Source organism: Antennarius striatus, chromosome 18 (genome assembly GCF_040054535.1).
Source record: "Antennarius striatus isolate MH-2024 chromosome 18, ASM4005453v1, whole genome shotgun sequence".
Taxonomy (NCBI): Eukaryota; Metazoa; Chordata; class Actinopteri; order Lophiiformes; family Antennariidae; genus Antennarius; species Antennarius striatus.
This window is the reverse complement of record NC_090793.1, coordinates 8,960,731-8,980,719: the sequence shown is the minus strand read 5'-3', so window position 1 is coordinate 8,980,719 and position 19,989 is coordinate 8,960,731. Positions and strand designations below refer to the sequence as shown.

Genomic DNA, 19,989 nt, shown 5'->3' with positions numbered 1-19,989 from the left:
TTCGGAAGGATGAATGATTCTGAGAAAGCAGAAGTGTAAATGAGGGGAGACAAAAAAATTAAATTAATTGTACTTAAAAATTTCAAGTTGTTTGACTATGTTTTGGAAAAGTTAATGACTGGTGTATTTCGTCATCAAAACTGTTATAGACCGGGTTTGTTTCGTTTTGATTCTAACATTTTATTTTTATTGTTTTACTATCAGTGATAATGTTGCAGCTTTTATGTCTTTGGGTTTCAAACAATATTAAAAAATTAGAATAACCCACACTTGAAATGATTGGAGTACAGTGCATGAACATTTAGAATATCCGTTCATACATGCAGCACAGATTTTACGAACACAACTACCGTACCCTGCTTCCTGTTCGAACATGTTGCTAAATATTTAAGTGCAACTCCATAAACTTCCCGTGGCCACCATCATCTTTAGCCTCACGCACCTCGAATCAGCTGAGCCCACCACCAACAAACAAGAACATGCGAGCGATGACACCTCAATCAGATCACAGATCAGTTTGAAGGAGGTGCCCAAACAAAGACCTGCCGGACCAACCCGGTCGGTCCAATCGGAGCAGCCGCGAGCCATTCGGATGTAGTCGCCGCGAGCCCGGTAACGTTAACGCCTGACCGCAGAGAGGAGCGGGACGGAGAAGGGAGCAGGTTGCTGTCGCCACATTCGAGGTACAAGTATGTGTTTGTGGTTTTTAGAAGTAAAACTTAGTAATTTCTACAAACAGCCATCAAGCTCTGCGAAACCCAGGCGTACATTAAAGTTAAAGCGCGCGGTAGGGCGCTCCTGACAGGTTTCTATCGTTTTTAAATACTACCAGTCAGCGATGGTGTCAACCTGTTTGTTAGCAAAGATGTTTAGGATTCTGCGCATTGTTTTAACGAGTGTTTGGAGTTTATTATGGACTCTTTTGCCCTTCTGGGTGTGTCAGAGAGCAGGTAAGTCATTAACTTCTCAAGGAAGTGTTGACGACTAACCTGAGACCCTGCTAGTCTCTACTACCTTTAAAAAAAAATATTTTTTATCATTATGCGGTTTAAAGCAACGTCAGATTTAAAAAAAATAATAATCGTGTTTTAACATGCCACAGAGACAAATGACCACGCTCTCGGAGAAGTCCAAGCAACGTTATTAATATTATTTAATATTAATGGTAAGTTTAATGATTCTATGTGAACGCATAAAGCTGTAAAGACACGTGACGTCTCAATGCGAACGCCGCGGTGGACCGTGTGTGTACGTGTGTGTGTGTGTAGGTGTGTGTACTGAAGGGTGTGGATGGAGCTGGTTTTTGGCCCCAGGGACAACTATGTGAAATATCTTATCAGGGCAGCGTTCTCTGACAGGCTGCAGCTCATCAGTTAAACACAACACACCTCTCTGGAGACTGAAAAACCCACACAAAACGTCAAACACACCTATAAATGCAACAAAGGAATCACAAGAGCAACAAATCCAGTCCAATGGCTTCAACTATGTATATTGTACATGTTTTTCCCACATTAGTTGCTATACCAAGTACATTAGTTGCTTTTTCAAGCAACTAATGTGGGCCACTTATGGTCATTTTTTAGACCTGGTGTTGCAAAGTGGTGGTTGTGAGTCAATCCTGGTACTTCTGTTATTGTGATGAAAACACATCACACTTATGGCCGAATGGAACAAGAGCTTTCCTTTGGAACAACGCTGTATGCTTGTGTTTGTGCTGCAAGAGCGGCGCAGAAGGTGACATCCCTGCACCCTGCTGAATGTCTTTCATGGCCTGCATTACCATCACTATAGTGGTGACAGAATTACTGCTGGGCTGACTTTAGCTCACTCTTGCCATTTCTCTTTTTCTTTGTTTTCCTCGGGTCGATTGAAACACGGTGCAAAGATGCAATGTTTCTCCTCGCATGGAATGTTTTATTTTTCCCGTTTGGTGCTTGCTTTGCGTGTGTGCAGCTTCTTTTCTGTCAGCTCGCACGTCAGTAGAATTGATTGTGATATCCGTACAACTTTGTCTCTTTCAGGCCTCTTCGGCTTTGTTGCTGTGGTCTGTGCCATCCGTCTCATCATGGACAGCCTGCTGAGTGGGGCCTGTAAAGGGGCCATTGCCCTTCTGTCAGTGCCGACTTCATCATGTCATAGATGCCTCTCAATGTCTTTGCCTCTGTATGACCGACTGTTGTGGAAATCATAAGGCTCAGATTTATTTTAGCATGAACAAAAGAGCCATGCATCTACTGTTGCCCCTCATTATCTGCTGGCTGCTGCCCCAGGCAATGATGCTGGAAGAGGACTCACCACTGGGTTGTGTTCCTCGAAGATCTGTGCCCTATCATAGTAAGTTTTCTAATCTGTCTTGTGTAACTTTAGCTAACAGTGAGTCAACACAAGTTGACTCATGTGGTTCATGCTAGTAGAGAAGCAGGGTGTAATTGTTGATGTTAAAGTAATGAGACTTATTCTGTATCTAGGGGACAATGCTAATCTGTTTCGTGAGGAGGGAGTGTTCAACTACTCCACCATGCTGTTGAGAGAAGATCTAGACTTGCTATTGCTGGGTGCCAGGGAGGCAGTGTATGCTCTTGACCTCAACAACATTTCCAAGAAAGCTGCTTCTGTAAGTACACCTTTGTTAACAAAGTATTTAGGACCACTGCGCGCCAGGAGCAGTGGCCATTAATTGTTATTTACTTTTGAAATTTGTCTTTAGATCTTGGCTCAGGATTAAGAAAATTTTAAGAAAATACACACTTAGAAGGATCACTCCTTTGATTGGAACACTTGCCTTGCTTTTCCTAAACGCTTAATGAATCTTTTTGATTCCTAGTTTTTACAGTCAGTACATTACATACATTTTTCCTGTGTTTACAGTCCAAACTGTTAGATGTAGACATGAGCAATGCCAGAAGAGTGCTATATATAATTTTTGATCTTCTTTTATAGGTGAAGTGGGAAGTTACACAAGACCAAGAAGAAAAATGTGGAGACAAAGGAAAAGATCGTAAGGTGAGTCCCTTGTAGTATTTGCTTCTAAAATGCATTACACAATGACATATGTTGTGAGTGCTTTTTAAACTACATTTACAGACGGAATGCAAGAACTATATCAGGATTCTGCACAAGACAGAGGATAACAGGATGTATGTGTGTGGAACCAATGCATTTGATCCTGAGTGTGATTATATGGTGAGGCAAATTCACAGCCATGCTGCTTGCTTTTCTCTGATGTGTTCCATTAAAATCACAGTGAATAGAAATGAACTGATTTAACGATGTGTATCTGCGCAGTCCTATAACGATGGGAAGCTGACTCTGGAGAAGAAAGCAGAGGATGGCAAAGGGAAGTGTCCTTTTGATCCATCCCAGAGACATGCCTCTCTCATGTTTGGTGAGTAGAAATTATACTGCAGGTAGAAAACAGAAGGGTTGGTCAATGTAGCAGAATGGTTTTTTTCTTTCTTATTTCTTCTTTCTTTTTTTCTTTCTTTTTTGAAAATAGTAATTTCCCTGTAAAAGGGAATTAATAAAGTTCTGCTTCTTCTTCTTCTCTTCTTCTTCAAAATTCTGCTGTTGTGTCTAACTAGAAAATAACCTGTATTCGGCCACTGTAATGAACTTCCTGGGGTTTGAACCTGTTCTGATGCGCAGCACTCCTGGCCCCATACGTTCTGAGTTCAAGACCTCCTGGCTGCACGGTAAGATTATACAATAAGTTATCAATTGCCTATATATATATATATATATATATTTTATGATATATCTCCAGATGATTTTTTTTTCGCATTGGACATTATTTTAATTTTGTATTTCCAAAAATCCTCCATATAATAATGAATCTATAGCATATCAACTAAAACTCCATCACAAAGTTTCACGTCTGTAGGAGAGGCATCATGTCATGTTTTATATTCTGTCTATCAGAACCCACCTTTGTTTCCATGGCTGAGATGCCCGAGAGTGAGATGAGTCCAGTGGGAGACGATGACAAGGTTTACTTGTTCTTCAGAGAGATAGCTGTGGAGTGTGACTGCTACAACAAGCTGATGGTCTCCCGTGTGGCCCGTGTCTGCAAGGTGAGTTTATAGTGCATGCACTTAATTCTGCTGCAGCACCTTCTCCAAGGATGACAATAACTTCCTCGGTTATTGAACCCTTTCCATTTTGTAATGGTGCATCCCGTATGCTGTACTTTTTTCACTGTGATGGGTGTGTTTCTTGCCTCACAGGGAGATCTAGGAGGTCAGAGGACTTTGCAGAAGAAATGGACATCCTTCCTGAAGGCCAGACTGGACTGTCCAGTGCTTGAGTCTCAGCTGCCGTACATTATCCAAGATGCCTACCGCTGGTGTGACCCCCAGCGGAGCTGGAGGGACTGTTTGTTCTACGCTGTCTTCACACCACAGTCGTACGTTTGAATGGAAAAAGTGTTTGTGCCAGAGGAAAGGGGGTCGCTTTCTCTTTAATGGTTTTTTAGATCACATTCCTTTGTGTGTTTCAGGGAAACATCGGACCTCTCTGCAGTGTGTGTGTACCGCGTATCTGACATCAGCAGAGTGTTCGCGGAGGGGAAGTACAAGACTCCAGTCACTGTAGAAACTTCTTTTGTTAAGTGGGTTATGTATAGCGGGGAAGTCCCTGTCCCTCGGCCGGGAGCTGTAAGTCTAACTTTTATTCAACACGTGTGTGAAACAAACACTGAACCTACAATGCAACTGTTTTCTAACAAGCAATGTAGCAGGAAGCTGATGTCTTTTGTCCCCTGCCTCAGTTGTTCTCTCCGTGTTCTATCCCTCCTTTTTTCCCCCACCAGTGCATTGACAATGAGGCTCGCAAAGCAGGAATTACTCAGACTCTGGACCTCCCAGACCCGACCCTTCAATTTATCAAAGTCAGGCCCCTCATGGACCAAGCTATCCAGCCAATAGGACAGAAGCCTCTGCTGGTGCGAAGAGGAGCTGCATTCTCACGCATTGTTGTCAACGAAGTGCAGGCTGGAGATGGAGAGAAGTACCAAGTGATGTTCATAGGCACCGGTGTGTATTTCACTCTTCTGCTTCTGTTTACTTGACAACACCTGTGTTAAGCATTAGTAAATGTGTGTCAACTAAATACGTCACGTGCGTGTGTTTTCATGTGAAAAGAGGAAGGAACGATTCTGAAAGCAGTGAACTACGATGGAGAAATGTTCATCATAGAGGAAGTACAACTCTTTCAGACCCCGGGGCCAATCAAGATTCTGAAATTCTCTAATGTCACGGTAATTTAAATGCTTGAATCTTTAAATAAGAAATAGTTTAAGTCGATATATTGTACACACACTCTGTACTTGTGTGTGATGGCTCTATTTTGGCCCCATTGCATGCAGGGTCAGCTCTATGCAGGCTCAGACTATGGAGTAGCACAGATACCTCTGGCCACCTGTGAGCGGTCCTCCTCCTGTATGGATTGTGTGCTGGCTAGGGACCCGTACTGCGGCTGGGATAAAGCTGTTAGGAAATGCATTCCTCTGTCTAGTTCACAAAGGTAGGCAGTTGTTCCAACATGTAACCCGAGCCATGTTGATGCCTGTTCCATCCAATAATTATGCCTATTTTTAGGGAAATAATCCAGAGTGTGAAGGAAGGGGATGCCTCCCTTTGCCCAGAAGCTGGTGAGTTAGTGTCCTTCAGAATATCCCGTCAAAGACACTCACAGTTCATCAAACTTAATGGTTAAATGGATTTGTAGAAACAGTTTATAGAATCACGTTCTACCCACTAACTGAGTGGGGGTCAGCTTTAGCTTGTCAGTGAAAATCAAAGTTTGCGTGTGTCACAGCCCACCCGCAAGGGAAAACGGTGTCACCATGAGCAAATAATTTTATCATCAGGTAACAACAAAATAAATACATATAAATGTCCGGATTGTCAGTGCTGTTAGCCAAAGAGCTAAACATTTTCCAAACTTTTAAGACCGTACAAACCCTTGGATAAAAAAACATTTAAAATGTTCAAAAACCGTATTTGAGCTTTATTGTAGCGTACTGGATTAAAATGAACCCTTGATGGCCCTCTAACTTTGTTTTCAGATCCCATTAAGCCCCCAAATGAGTCCATCTGGCCTGGGGGAAACCTGAAACTTCACTGCCCTTCCCCTTCCAACTTGGCTGAAACCACCTGGGAGCGGGATGGAACCACCCTGACTCCCATACCTCGCCTTCAATTTCTCCAAGATGGCCTGCTTATTCTCAATGCCTCAGGCTCTGATGCCGGCCGGTACCGTTGCCTGTCTGTGGAGCACTCCAAAGCCGGAACATACACCACCACTGTGGCCGAGTACCAGGTTGGCATAAGTTCGACAAGCTCGGGCAGAGGGAACTCCATTTTTCCAGAGGCTCAGAGGGATGGCCCCTCTGTGTTAGGACTGCAGGTTGTAATTGGACTACTTGTAGTTTGTCTTCTTGCCCTTTTGGCATGGAACTTTTACAAAGGTCACCTACCATTGCCCTGGAACTGCAGAAAGAAGGGCGGGAAGCAATCTCAGGAACAGGGGGATCTGAATTACGGAGATGCACAAAGGTCGGACAAGCTCCTGGTGTCAGGAAGAGACAACGGTACCGGTACAAACCTCACCAGAGAGGAAGCAGCACTCTATGCTCCAGATGAGAATGACGTCCCAAATGTTAACATCCCATCTTTGCAATTTGTTGACGATGAATAAGGAATGTGAAAATGACAAGAACATTGCTACAAGTCCCATCTGTTGGTATTCTAATGTGATTAATAGATGAGAATTCCCTGTAATTAGTTTCAGTCCAAACTACTGTAGCAAGTCAGCTGGAATATGAATAGAATGACTTTATGGGGCATAAAGTGGTGGCACATGTTTTAAGAAGCTCCAACTGTTGAGCAGAGAACACAACAAAATATTCTACAATAGATTTTTTTTACGAGCCACTCAAACTTCAACTTCATTTTGTTTTACTGCAAATGTGTTTACAGTTCAAAGTATAGTTTAGTTTCCTGTCAGTCCCACGTTATAGTTTCTTTACTTGTGATTGTCACAGAGAATGTACCGTAACATGAGCCATTTCACTTCTAACCACTTGCATTTATTGTACTAAACTCTTTCTACCTGGGCTTTGTGTTATTTCAGAGAATCCAAACTCAGCCACAGAGTGAAATACTTTTGAGCATGCCTGGACTTGCACTGAATGTGAAGAACAGATGTTGCTTGCAGCTAAGAATCAGCCTAGTGTGCAGCATTTTAACTTCACAATTGAGAATCAGAAGCTTTGTTTTTTAACTTTCTTTTAAAAAAGAATCTTTAATGTGTAATTTTCACACTACATCACAGAATCATTTGTTGCTTTCACAATCTGGAATTTAAAAGAATAGAAACAAAGAACATTGACTGTGCTTTGGGTCCCTCGGGGTATGTGGCCTCTATCTCCTGTAGCGGTACCTCTTGAAGTGGAACCACAGCTGGAAGATCCCATTGGCGAACTGACAGCGGAAACCGTGTCGGTGCGAGTACTCCCACTCTCTGTTTACAATCTTAAAGGCTATGTCCTCATAAGGAGGGCCTGCGTGGAACCTCAAAATACCAAAGTCCTTGTTTTCAGGACTGGGCTCAAGGAAGTACTGCGGTGTGGAACGCTTGTCGATCAGGTCTGGGTAAAAGATGTTGAATTTGTAACCCTGGACAATCTTGGGTGGAGGGTTGTCGAAGTCGTAATGTGTCTGGTTGTACTTGTTCCACTCGAAGCCCGTGTGGACTCTATTGAAGAAGCGAGGTTTCCTGGGTCGGTATTTATCCGCCCACAGATACATCTTTCCGGTGACGGGGAACTCCACGCTGAACTGGGCCTCGTCGTTCCCCATGCCTTCTCTGGCGCGGCGTACGAAGGCGTCTTCGGCACTTTCGTTGGCGTCGCCTGATAAAGAAGCCACAGAAAAACAACTGAGTCGCGAGGAGAAGCATGCATTTCAAAACTACAACCAAGGCAGTCAGACTGCAACATCCTGCAACACCCCTGACTTCAAAATTTTACCCTGACCTACTTGCATAGGTCAAAGATCAAAGCTAGTGCTCTGACCTATGAAAGCTAGTGCTTTTCATAGATCAAATGAAAGTAGGTCAGAGCACTAGCTTTGATCTACGGTCTCACTCACACTGGCCTTCTCCCCCCATCTTTCTATCTTATCCAGTTCCTGAGTGTAAAAAAGTTGATTTGACCTTGACCTAGTTTTTTTTCAAGGTCATCATCTCATTTTCATCCCCTTTGCTGCCCAAGTAATGTGCTTTTGGTTTCATCTTTCTGTCTACAATGGTTGAGAAGGTATTTGGTGGACATTTATATCACTGCTTTGAAGCGGGATGTAATTAATCAACATGATGTTCTCATACCGGTGACTTGTAGCTGCCTGCGGGCTAACTGCAGCCTGTGCGCATCTTCTTCAGGCGTAATCGTGTGTGAGTCGAGCGGCAGCTCTGAGGATGTGAGCAGCGAGGGGCTGTAGCGACCGGAGTCGTACTCTGCCTGGCTCTGCTGGATTAAGTCCTCTTCCGTTAACACGGCCTCCGCTGCGTCACTCTTTTCTTCTTCACCCTTTTCTCCGTCTTCATCTTGGTTTCCTGATGTGGACGGTTCATCTTTGTCTCCTTCAGTTTCTTGCGGTTTGAGCTTGGTGGAGGAGGATGAAGAGGGGCCCATCTCTTCTGTTACTGCTCCAATCTGCTCATCCGCCCTGTCTCTGATTCTGCAAAAAAATATTTGGGATTTGAATAGGAGCAAGTCAGAGGATAACAAGTAGTTACTCATTTCTGCACATCCTTAAAAGCACTAGTTCGCTGCCACATAAAATATACAAACTGATTAAGCGATCATCTCAAAGGTTCAAGATGTATCTGCCAGGATGTTTATGGCAACTTACTCATCTTCATCACTCCTCTGTTCCTCCTTGATGATGGGAAACAAAGGTTCACTTTCCACTCCTTGTTCCTGCTTAAGTTTGAACAGCTTCTGACGCAGCACATCCTGATGTCGCTCTCTCAACCTGGGACATAAAATCACACATTTCCACCATCTATCCTGACAAATGACCCCCTATCCTCTACTTCAATTTAAATCAAGCCTTACAATTAATGTAACAGTAAAACTATAAGGGTTCCATTTGTACCTTGCTCTGGCCATGTAGACTCTGACTTGCTGCAGCAGACTCTCCCAGTAACCGATATCCAAATTGGAGCCTCCGGACCGAATCTTTGTCTCGATGTTCAGGTGCAGTGCCTGCAGCTGACTGTACGTCTTTCCTTTGAACACTGTCTGTACATCTGTACTCACAGCTGTGTTGATGCCCTCACGTCGATCGCCTGAGTATTGAAGCAAAAGAAACACCCTTGTACATTAAAGGAAAAAACTAGGATGCAAAAATGACTGCTGTGATGGTTAAACAGGAAAATTACGTACCTGGTCCTTTCCCAGAGGCCTCCAGCTTTCTTAGTTTGCTGATCTCATCTTCTGTGATGGTCGTCATGTCTCTCCAGAAGTCCACATTCTTACCTTGCTCCAGCTCCATGTACACCTACAGGTATGACACACATTGATGAGGGGGGGGTTCCTTCACCTGATTTAAGGATCTAAGGACAGGATGTCCTGTAGGCCCAGACTCTTTAAATCTACTTTGTGATTTTTGGCCTCTACAAATAAAACTGATCATTAATTTAAGGTTCATACCCTAAATCCAATCAAGTGAAAGGATAAAATCTAGATTTTTGAATTTCACACAAATAAAACAGCCTGTGTCTTTCAACTAATTTTATGAATAATCAGTTACAATAAATGTCCAACAGATGTTTAACAATCGAATGGAAAATAGCACGACCTTAATGTCCTCCAGCAGGTCATCCATGTCAGTGACTGTCAGCCCGTTGAGGAAGGTATAAGGCTCGTGCATTTCCACAGCCAGATCGTCATCTTCTGCGCTGATGTACTTCGCCAACAAGTCAATTGGTTTGGCACGACCATCGCGGATTCTAATTTTAGACCTGAACACATAGCGTATGTAAACATTAAGTTACAGCTCTTTGACAAAAGATGGGGATACGTGGATGATTCTTCCTGATAAACGCTCACCTTAGTTTGGCCTGGTGAAGATGGAAGTTGTCTTCCTGTTCAGCCCATGTTTTGAAATGCTCTGCTTCCTTCTCCCTCTGCAGCATTTCCAGCTCTGTCTCTCTCATGGCCTTTTCTCGCTCCCTCTCCAGGCGGAGCTGTTTTACCTTTACACAAAGATTAAATGCGATGAGTGGAAGGGCAGTTGTACGCGACATTATAATGTTACAGATATTAATCATCCTACAGCTCATACCTTTTGCAACTCTCTGCGATTCTCCTCCTGAATACATTTGTTCCGTTCTTTAAGCTCTTTTTCTCCAAGATGGCCGATTCCTTTCTTATCCAGTGCCTGGAAAAACCCACAAAATCCACTTAATTGGTGTTGTGTTTGAAGCCAAACCATGCTAGGCAATTTCCTACACTTAAAAGGCGGCAAAAACAAAAACGAAAAAAAGAGACATAATCAGGTGTTTTTGAAAGCTGCTTTCTAGCTCACCTTCTGCCATTTGAACGTGCCCAGCAAGTTGTTGTCCCCGAATGGATTATCTGCATTGGTGTATCCCATGTACTCCTCACTCCAGCCCATCTTCTCTCTCCTCTTCTTCTCCTTTGCTTCTTTCTTTGCCAGTCTTCTGGCCCTCTTTTCCTCTGGTGTCTCCAGGGCTTTCATCATCTCTTTCTGTTTTTTCTTTTCCTCCTTTTCTTTGGCTAAACGTACCATACGATCCGACCCTGAGCTATCAGACGATTCCGGTGAACTGGTTCGTCTGCGTCTCCTGTCTCTGACTACTCTCTCTCGACTTCTTGCACCCCTCGTTTCCTCTTTGTCCTGACTTCTCTTCTTTCGGTCTTGGCTTTTGTCTCTTTTTCTTTCCCTGTCTCTGCTGTTGCTTTTCCTCCTCTCTCTATCTCGCTCCCTCCTATGTCTGTGTCTGTATGGACTCCCTCTGTCAGGACTTCTCTGTCTTCTCCTTTCTCTGTCACTACTACCATCACTGGATTCATTGCTGTGCCGGGATCTTCTCCTCCCCTCTCGAGCTGTCATTTCCCTTGTCTTCCTCTTCATTTTGGGATCATTCAAGTCAGAGCTGAGACAGAAAAGATGATTTAGAACATGTTTGCAAAAAAAAAAAAACTCCTGAGGCAAAACTGGTAGTTTTTCACCTTTCAAAGACGATGAGTGCAATGTTAGCAAGCGGTATTGGGGGACAGGCAAAAGCAACCCTGCAGATTACAGCTGATGAAGTGAGTTATTCCTGAACCTCTTAAAACTTTAACTCAGTTACACCAGCAACACTTTATAATCAATCACAGGGTTAACATCTACAATCGGGGCCTCATACATGTTACACTGGATCCCCCCTCAGAGGACGTTGCATAACATTCTACAAAGTTAGACAATTTCAGCGTGGGTTTGATTTTTTCCAATTAGTTGCAGATGTGTCAACACAGACACAATTATTAATCACAAAAACAAGGTAGGTCACGGGCGCTCATCTCAGATTTAAACCTATGCGAGGACTACTTGCTTTGTCGAATACCTAACAACATTATAACCAGAGCAGGTCGAAACGAGCGTCATCAATTTGGTCACCTTGAGGATCGACCCCTGGACTTGCTCCGTGTTTGTTGTGTCCGTCGCCTCCTGTCGTTTTCCGAACCGCTTCTGGAGTCCGAATGATCTCTGTACTGGTGCCTACGTCGACCCGGAGAGCCATCGTTGGATTCCCCGCTGTTCGACCGTCCCCGTCCTCGGGCGTCAATTCTTTTATCCGCAGGTCGACTCCAGGTTTTACTGGACTGTGGGGATCGAGACCCAGTCTCTCGATGCCTGTTTCGACGATCCCGGCTGCGACTTCTGGACATGGAGCGGGACCTACGTTGTGATTTAGAAGCCATCACGAACTTCTGGCGAACAGGGGGTCCTACATTCACTCCGTCGCGTAAATAAGTGGTAAGAAATAAACCTTGGATGTTATAAAAATAAAAAATAAATTGTATTTTAAAAATATTAATCCCAAATAGTAACAGTAAACTGATACTATTTATTTAACACATATAACTAAATATATTTTGAAACATATTTTTCCGTTTCAAAATAAGTAAATTATTAAGGCAGTATTACGACAGCTTAAAGGGTCTTTCTACAAAGATGGCGCGTATCCTTGACCTCATGACTATGAGCAAGAAAAAATAAAATGTAAATTAAAACAGTTTATCAGCTATTGTTTTCTACAACACATAACACTCAGTTAAATATATATATTAGCTATGTGTCCATATGTTAAAATTATTTCAACGTGAAAATAGGTCAACGGCCTTTTGGAAACAAACAACATTCGGAGTTCATGACGTCAGAAAACTTTCAATATTGTAGTCTGAATTTACTCTTTAAAAAGAATGAGTTCGCGATTAAATACGCACTCAAAGAAATATAATTTTAGATAACAATTTCAACTTGTTTGGTGTCTCTTGTTTAACCAATTAAATATCGGTCAGTTAACGGCATTGTGGTTGCTTTACCGGTTAAAGATAGGATTTACATTGGGAACCTGAACTACAAATCCCAGTCTTCATTGGGTGCTATTGCCTCTGTGGAGGGGACTCCTTTCAACAACATTCTTCCTTACTTCTTCTTCTGGTAGGCTGAAATCGACCACTCTCGGGGTTACAATCTTCGGACTTTCTCTTTGCTAACGTTTTCGGGTCAGTAGTTGTATTTTCCCGACTGATCCTACTCTTTTACGACGTAGAAATAATTCGCTCGGCGGTAAATTCGGCTTCAGTTGATCGTCAGGATAGAGCTTGTTAGCTAGCACTCTTTAGCCAGCAGCTACCACAAGATTTGCGCTTATATCCGCGGCTGCCCAGACAGGTAGAATAACAAAAACTCGAGATTTTGGTCACCCATCATGGTTTAGTAATTTAACTTATTTTTGAATCGTGACATTTCGAAACAAATTTTCTAAAACCAGCGCAACCTTTGTTTGACTTGCGTCGCCTGTCTGGTTTGGCCCGTTTCATTGTTTCCGAACACTGAAAACATACAAGTTGTTTTTCAGAGTCGGGAGCTTGTGGCTAGTCGGGCGATCTCAGTCAGCTGTCGACCCCACGGAATCTCGAAAGCTAGCTGGTTCGGTATGGCGCAACAGGACCATTCTCATGTAGCTAGTTCACAGAAAGCACTTATGTTGGAAATGAAGAACCTCCAGGAGCAGCCTGTCGAGGGATTCAAAATAACACTGGTGGATGAGGCTGATATGTACAATTGGGAAGTGGCCATTTTCGGCCCCCCAGACACTCACTACGAGGGCGGATATTTCAAGGTAAGAAAATAAAAGATTGCATCTTAAACTGTCAATTTTAATTAGTTTGAATAGTTACTATAAATATATTAGGATTTCTTATTATGAATAATTTCACGTTTCTTAAAAACATCATTGTGAAGTAAATACTGAACCATATGAATAGTACTACAGTAACCTTCTTGAGCCTACATTTATTTAGTGGATGTAGCCCACAGTCACATGGAAATATAACACCTGAACTGCTTTTACCTCAGGCTCGGATCAAGTTCCCTATCGATTACCCCTACTCCCCACCCACCTTCCGCTTTCTCACCAAGATGTGGCACCCCAACATCTATGAGGTGAGGCGTCCTATCCCGATCCTACTGTAATTCCATCTGATCTATACGTAATTGGACTGAATGGGTTTCAGTGGTGACGATGTCATTTTACAGTGACATGAGTTCATTCTCTCTTTTTTTCAGAATGGCGATGTGTGTATTTCTATATTGCACCCTCCAGTGGATGACCCACAGAGTGGAGAGCTGCCTTCAGAGAGATGGAATCCCACCCAGAATGTCCGGTTAGTCTACAACTCCCACGTCTCTCCATTTTAGTTCCTCTGAGTCTTTGCTACACCACCCAAACAAGTCAGTGTGGAATATATATGTGTTTATGCTTTTGTGTAAGACAATTATTTCCATCACATACTGTAGTTTATCAAAATGAGCTACTCAATAGTTGAGCCCTCTTATTTTCTTAATCTTAAAAAAAAATAAGAGAAAAGTAATTCGTTATCAAAATAAAATGTAATAATATGTGAATTTATATTGAGAAGTGAAGTGCCATTTTATTTTATCAGCTTTATCCAGGGTGTGTTTTATTGATTTGTTGTATTTATACATATAAGTGAGAATTAGATTTTATAGCTTCCATTGAATGAATCACATTGTTGGTCCTTTGTGGTTTATATTGGGTTACTTTTGGCTGTGTTCTATTTAGTTGTCCCAGTTCTGAGGGTTGGTCATTTGGAATGAATACTTAATTAATATTATTAATTCCATTTTTCTTGCTATTACAAGTCAGATTCTCTGCTGTGGAAGAATGTTCAGTCACTGCAGCTACATTCTCCTCTCACAGGTTTTTTTTTTTGCGTGATATAAAGAATTTTTACATTTAATAATTGTAATATTACAGTACAGTAGTTATAATTTCTATTTTAAATGTTGAGGGGGTTTTTTTTTCTTTTGAGTCTGCACAGTCACCATTCAGCAGAACCAACTGTAGCCGCGTTTGTCGGTCCGTCCTCCGCGTGTCCTAGAGAACAGTACGTCCAGTCTGCTTCACACTGGTGGGTGTTTTTCTGTGGACCCAAGGAGTAGTATCACAGTTTGTTGCAACGTGGACCCAAAAACAATGTGTACAATATTAATTTGAACAGTAACCAAAATGAGCAATCTCTTTATAGCAGTAGATTAATATTTTTTTTGGCTTGACTCAACCGAGAGAATGAGAATGTCAAAGAGGCAAAAGGAGGTCAAAGAAGAAAGTGATTCAGAGAAAAGTCATTTAGCATGACACTGAAAGAAAAGTAAACATCTTAAATTTATAGTTGATGGTTGTTTAGGTTGTTGGCACATCGCAAATTACTTAACAGAAGAAGCGAATATCAGATTGGAAATTGGAAATTTTCTGGAAAAAGACAACAGCAAAAAACTTTTTAGACACCTAAACACAGTTTTGAATCTTAATTATTATTTTAACATGAATTTACTCTGTATGGCTTATTATTCAGCAATTTTATATTTTCTCTTTACTCTAATGGTCTACTAAATCATTTAAGTCATTTTACACACCAAACACTATTATCACTATTATTAAACAATAACTTAATAATAACAGTACCTGTAAATGAATGTGTTGCAGCTGTACTTGTAAAAAAACTGCGGTTCAGAATGTTTGTAATCGGGCGTCTGACAACACCCTAGTGATGAGGACCCATCTTTGCTGTACATGAATTGCAGGGTTGGGTTAATTCCTCAGTGCTATCGGTTCTGCATGAAGGGATGTTGACTGATTTGAGTTTTAATGCCAGCACATTGATAACAGTCAGTTTGGTGTGTGTGAAGCAACGGGATGGGCAGGGCTCCAGAGAATTGGGACACTGGTGTTCGGCTTATGTTGACACTATCACGCATGTGTTGATTTTATAGTGTGTCCCTTTTTGAACTTAGAATTTGCAATATTGTTGTTTTGGAATGTGTGTCATACTGGGAGAGTGAAGCGTTGCCATAAATAGAAGTAGTCTAGACATAAATACAGCTTAAACCAGTCAAACACGCCCCACCCCAAACCCCAACTACAATGTCAGTGATAAATATGATGATAAACTAGACTCTAATCAGAGAACTTGTGAAACTTCTCTTTGGCAAATCTTCCTTTTCTTTCGGATGAATAGTTTGAACAGGGAGTGAATCATGAATGAATTTAATGATGTGGATCACCACCCAGATCTGAACCATGACCTACTTCTGCAGGACATTCAGTACAAGTTATAGTAAACTAAATAACTTTATATACACGGTTCAACAGCTTTGGATCCAAAAGAAAACATAAGGGATCACTACAAATCCTTTTATCTCAGCTGTGCACTGGCGCTAGTTTCATTTGTTTATCCCTGTTTGTTACCATAGAGCTACTAAATAAATGTCAAACAACACAGTGGCATACTTGGATCGAGCAGGGCCTCATTACTATCAGGACCTCCATTGCATTGAGCAGGCACTATAAATACATTTTTATTTGTGATCACTGTTTATGAATGAATATCTGTGAAATTAGGGAACGTGTGGAAAAAAATAACCATTATCTTGACATGATAATGTAAAACAATTACAGTAATACACAAGCCCCTACATGCCGGGTGCATTCCAAAATGTACTGGACTCTGCCTAATCCGTGCTTGAGTTTAATTTGTGGAGGATGTTGTTGCCACTCAACGTTGTTTGTTTCCAGGACCATTCTGTTGAGTGTGATCTCGCTGCTGAACGAACCCAACACCTTCTCTCCCGCCAATGTGGACGCTTCAGTCATGTACCGCAAATGGAGGGAGAGCAAGGGAAAGGACCGGGAATATGTAGAGATCATCAGGTAAATTGTTCTTAATTTTTGCTCACAAATCTGTGATGAAATAAAGAAGTCGTATTTAAAAGATGAGCCTTGTCCACACGTTTACTTTTTAATTTCTGTCGCTCTAGGAAACAAGTATTGGCTACCAAGGCAGAAGCTGAGCGCGATGGTGTGAAGGTCCCCACCACACTGGCTGAGTATTGCGTCCGCACACGTGCCCCGGCCCCTGACGAAGGCTCCGACCTCTTCTATGACTACTACTATGACGACGATGATGTGGAGGACGGGGACGGCGACTGCTGCTACGATGAGGACGACTCCGGCAACGAGGAGTCGTGACGCGCTCTCGGGTCAGCGTCCCTAAACTAGCCGAGACGCGCTACCTTATCTCTCCATTGTGGGTGGCCCCCAGAAATTCTAGGTGGACAACCAAGAATGATTTGAAGCTACTCACTTCTAAACCAATGAAAAGAGCTGTTTTTACCTGAGCCTCTGAATTCTTTTCTAGCGGCAAAAAATAAATAAATCGATGCACCATCGTGAAAAGGTTAGACCTGGTAAGATTTGCACCAGCACAAAAGTCACCGGTTTCTTCAACAGATTTCATCATCAGTCACCTAAAACCTTATGTTGAGAGAATCACTTTAATTCTTGTTTAATCCCCATGAGTTTTCCTGTCCCCTGTACAGTATATGGTGTTGTAGGGTTAATACCGCCGTTAACAAATGCAACATTTGCACTGGTGCAAACACTTCCACTCTTTGCTCAGCGCCTCAGTCACATGTTTTTATTTCCTTAATTGTAAGCGGGTGTCACTCACCAGTAGTTGCTCCCGGTGTCTCAAGACAACAAAGGACTTCAAGCAGCCTGTTTGAGTTGAACAGTCAGCTCAGAAAATACTACGAATTAAACATCTCCCAAGTTTCACAGTGTGTCTCGTTTCAGTGGGATGGGATGTCACAGGACAATTGTTATCAAAAGTTCTTGTGCATGCCAAAAACCTCCATTGGAAACTTTTGTCTGTTTTAGTGGTGGACTGTTTACCTGCATCGAGATCTGTTTTCAGCTCGCTCACAAGAAAGACTCACATTGATGTAGATTGGAGAGAACTCTTTATGTGGAGCGCCGGCTGCCGAGCTGAACCAGTGGGTCAAATGCTCGTGAACTTTTTTTTTTTTAGTAACATGAAATTGATCTTTGCTGTGTTTCTTCTTGTTACTGTTGGATGTGTTTCTCTTGTCATTTTGAGTGTGGGGAATACAATGTTGTTTGAAGTAGCTCAGATTTTAAGAATTGCGTTATGATGATAAGCTTTTGAGCGGGGTGGGGGGTGGGGTTTAGGGTTTCCGAATGAATTCAAGATCAAGTTTGTCTCCTCAGGTTTTCCTGGAGGCTGAAGACTAAAATGGTGTAATAGAAAGCTCAAAACATGATTGTTTATCGTATTTGTGTCCTTGTTTATTTTCATCTATTATTTGAGTTGAACACATTGCCTGCAATATTTGTTGAGAATGATCTGTTTGTTGAGATAAGTTTCTGTCAAAAGTTGTCGTTGCAATATCAGTAAGTTTTTCAGCTCTGCAGATGAAAGAGAACAAGGCCACTGTTTTTTATTTTCTTCTATTCTTTTTGTCAGTGGATATTGGACAGTTTTTTGTGTGTGTAATTTTTAGAATGCATGGGTGTCCTATTTTTGCATCAGCAACATTGATTGCTTCATTTTTTTCAAATTGGCTGGTCATACTGAATTTCTCAGGATAATTATTTACATCTGAAAAAACATAAGACGAGCATTTCCTCTCCTCTCTTTGGTGGTCTTCAGAGTTGGTTTGCAGCTTTAACAGGAACCATGATTGATATGCACATGTAGCTGTATGGATGATCACAGTATCATTCTAGTCACTCATCTACATTTTTTATTTTTGGCTATTTAAAACTGGAAAATAAAGATTTATTGGGGATTTTTTTTTAACTTGTTTGGTTTTGACAAATGGCAAATATAATTAAGACTACAATGACATACGCCTATTATTGAGTTTATAAAAACATTGCTGTTGAAAAGAAGACACATTCAAGGACTTGAAATGTATTTAAACATTAAGTCTATTCTAATGAAATTTTAATTTTAATCAGTCATTATGCAAAAAGATGTAATCTAGTTTTAATAATAAAGTAAATACTTTTTTTTTCCAAAGTTGACTGCTCTTGGGGGCCCCCTGGTGGTGGTCGGGACACTAAGCAGGCGCTTGGTTCGTTCATGCATTGGGCCGGTTCTGTCAGACACTGCACCCCTAAGGGGGACTCCAGTCATCCATGAGAGTTTAAACCCCACCCACCGGGAACTTCGAGGTTCAAAGGTTCCTCAGTTACAACAAGTTTGTCCATTCATTTAAATTCTTTTAGAATGAGTATAAGTGCTTGTTATACGTACAAAACGGGTGGATCTTTTCTACAAGGGAAATCTGCATTTGCTGAGACTTTTACAAACCCAGGTCTAGACTTATACATGAAGGGACCTGGTAATGGAAGTACCGGTGATGTGTCTAAATGTGACAAAATCCTTTTAAACTAAAAAGAGAAAACAGAAACCGCGATGAGGTGACGTCACATTTGGGGTATTCCCCGCCTCTCGCCCGTAGCCAGCTGCGATAGGCTCCAGCAGACACGTGACCCACAAGGTAGATATTAGCCTTCAGGTAGAACAGGGGTGTCAAATTCATTTTCACCGAGGGGCCACGTCAGTATAACGGTTGTCCTCAAAGGGCCAGATGTACTGTAACTACTTAATGTAACTCAATGTAATGTAATTAAATGTAACTACTGCTTAGTGTAAAATAACTATGATTTTATTACTTATTGTAGTTACAAAAATTACAAATATTTTATTTCTCTTTTATAACAAATTCTTTTAATTTTTCAGATTGTGAAACGCACAGAACTCCCATCAGTCAAGAGAATAAAGTAAAATAACAGCAAGTTAGAACATTAACTTTGTTCAAAAGGTTTTTGTCAGAGTTAAAATGGGCTGAATTACTGCACTGTGGGAAATGTAGTCTTTGTTTAGTATGCACTTTTGATCTATTTATTTTTAGACATGATTTTTTTCGGACCATTTATGCCCTTGTGCACATATGATGATTTGTAGGGCCACATTTGGCCCCCGGGCCTTGAGTTTGACACATGTGATCTATAAGGAAATGGATGGATGGACGGAAAACATAGATACTGCAGACAGATTTTTAATAGCCAAGTAATTGATAGGATTTCAGCTGAAGCCCAGGGGATGGTAGCACATGGATGACTTTAATACAATACTTAACCTGGACTTAGCCTGAGATAAGCATATCTTAATCCCCCAAAGATCAGAAGTAATTGACATTTAGATACACTTAAATCCAGCAAAGGCTACACCATCTACTCATCTCCACACTCGACATATTCTAGAATTATTCTAGATTATTTTTTCCATTGATT

The 19,989-nt window shown here is 41.6% G+C and overlaps 3 protein-coding genes across 3 annotated transcripts; 2 read left to right on the top strand and 1 right to left on the bottom strand.

The window, feature by feature from the left end:
* The first annotated feature begins 409 nt into the window (after positions 1–409).
* On the top strand, positions 410–7,261 carry sema4e (semaphorin 4e). The gene is made up of 15 exons (XM_068339823.1): positions 410–683; positions 2,025–2,337; positions 2,472–2,617; positions 2,944–3,006; positions 3,088–3,186; positions 3,289–3,388; positions 3,585–3,695; positions 3,922–4,073; positions 4,227–4,405; positions 4,499–4,655; positions 4,811–5,033; positions 5,142–5,257; positions 5,366–5,523; positions 5,598–5,650; positions 6,068–7,261. The coding sequence occupies exons 2-15, from the start codon at positions 2,169–2,171 to the stop codon at positions 6,697–6,699; spliced, it is 2,358 nt and encodes a 785-aa protein (XP_068195924.1). The 5' UTR covers positions 410–683; positions 2,025–2,168; the 3' UTR covers positions 6,700–7,261.
* Positions 7,262–7,280: 19 nt separating this feature from the next.
* Positions 7,281–12,052, bottom strand: cactin. Its single transcript, XM_068339824.1, has 10 exons — positions 11,694–12,052; positions 10,596–11,187; positions 10,353–10,448; positions 10,118–10,263; positions 9,867–10,029; positions 9,452–9,566; positions 9,162–9,354; positions 8,916–9,038; positions 8,389–8,741; positions 7,281–7,915 (listed from the first exon to the last, which is right to left on the bottom strand). Exons 1-10 carry the CDS (start codon positions 11,996–11,998, stop codon positions 7,425–7,427), a joined length of 2,577 nt encoding a protein of 858 aa, XP_068195925.1. The 5' UTR covers positions 11,999–12,052; the 3' UTR covers positions 7,281–7,424.
* A 280-nt stretch (positions 12,053–12,332) lies between these two features.
* On the top strand, positions 12,333–17,442 carry LOC137611749 (ubiquitin-conjugating enzyme E2 R1-like). Its single transcript, XM_068339826.1, has 5 exons — positions 12,333–13,425; positions 13,662–13,748; positions 13,872–13,969; positions 16,402–16,536; positions 16,644–17,442. The coding sequence occupies exons 1-5, from the start codon at positions 13,240–13,242 to the stop codon at positions 16,852–16,854; spliced, it is 717 nt and encodes a 238-aa protein (XP_068195927.1). The 5' UTR covers positions 12,333–13,239; the 3' UTR covers positions 16,855–17,442.
* Positions 17,443–19,989: the final 2,547 nt, after the last annotated feature.

Bases quoted from the DNA above. Each gene is read 5' to 3' on its own strand.
- cactin (XM_068339824.1), bottom strand. From the start codon at position 11,998: ATGGCTTCTAAATCACAACGTAGGTCCCGCTCCATGTCCAGAAGTCGC. The intron at 10,030-10,117 runs GTGAGCGTTTAT...CTATGTGTTCAG, and splicing joins CTTCACCAGGCCAAACTAAG to GTCTAAAATTAGAATCCGCG. The intron at 9,567-9,866 runs GTCGTGCTATTT...TCATACCTGTAG, and splicing joins ACCTGCTGGAGGACATTAAG to GTGTACATGGAGCTGGAGCA.
- sema4e (XM_068339823.1), top strand. From the start codon at position 2,169: ATGACCGACTGTTGTGGAAATCATAAGGCTCAGATTTATTTTAGCATG. The intron at 2,618-2,943 runs GTAAGTACACCT...CTTCTTTTATAG, and splicing joins TTTCCAAGAAAGCTGCTTCT to GTGAAGTGGGAAGTTACACA. The intron at 4,074-4,226 runs GTGAGTTTATAG...CTTGCCTCACAG, and splicing joins GTGTGGCCCGTGTCTGCAAG to GGAGATCTAGGAGGTCAGAG.
- LOC137611749 (XM_068339826.1), top strand. From the start codon at position 13,240: ATGGCGCAACAGGACCATTCTCATGTAGCTAGTTCACAGAAAGCACTT. The intron at 13,426-13,661 runs GTAAGAAAATAA...CTTTTACCTCAG, and splicing joins ACGAGGGCGGATATTTCAAG to GCTCGGATCAAGTTCCCTAT. The intron at 16,537-16,643 runs GTAAATTGTTCT...CTGTCGCTCTAG, and splicing joins GAATATGTAGAGATCATCAG to GAAACAAGTATTGGCTACCA.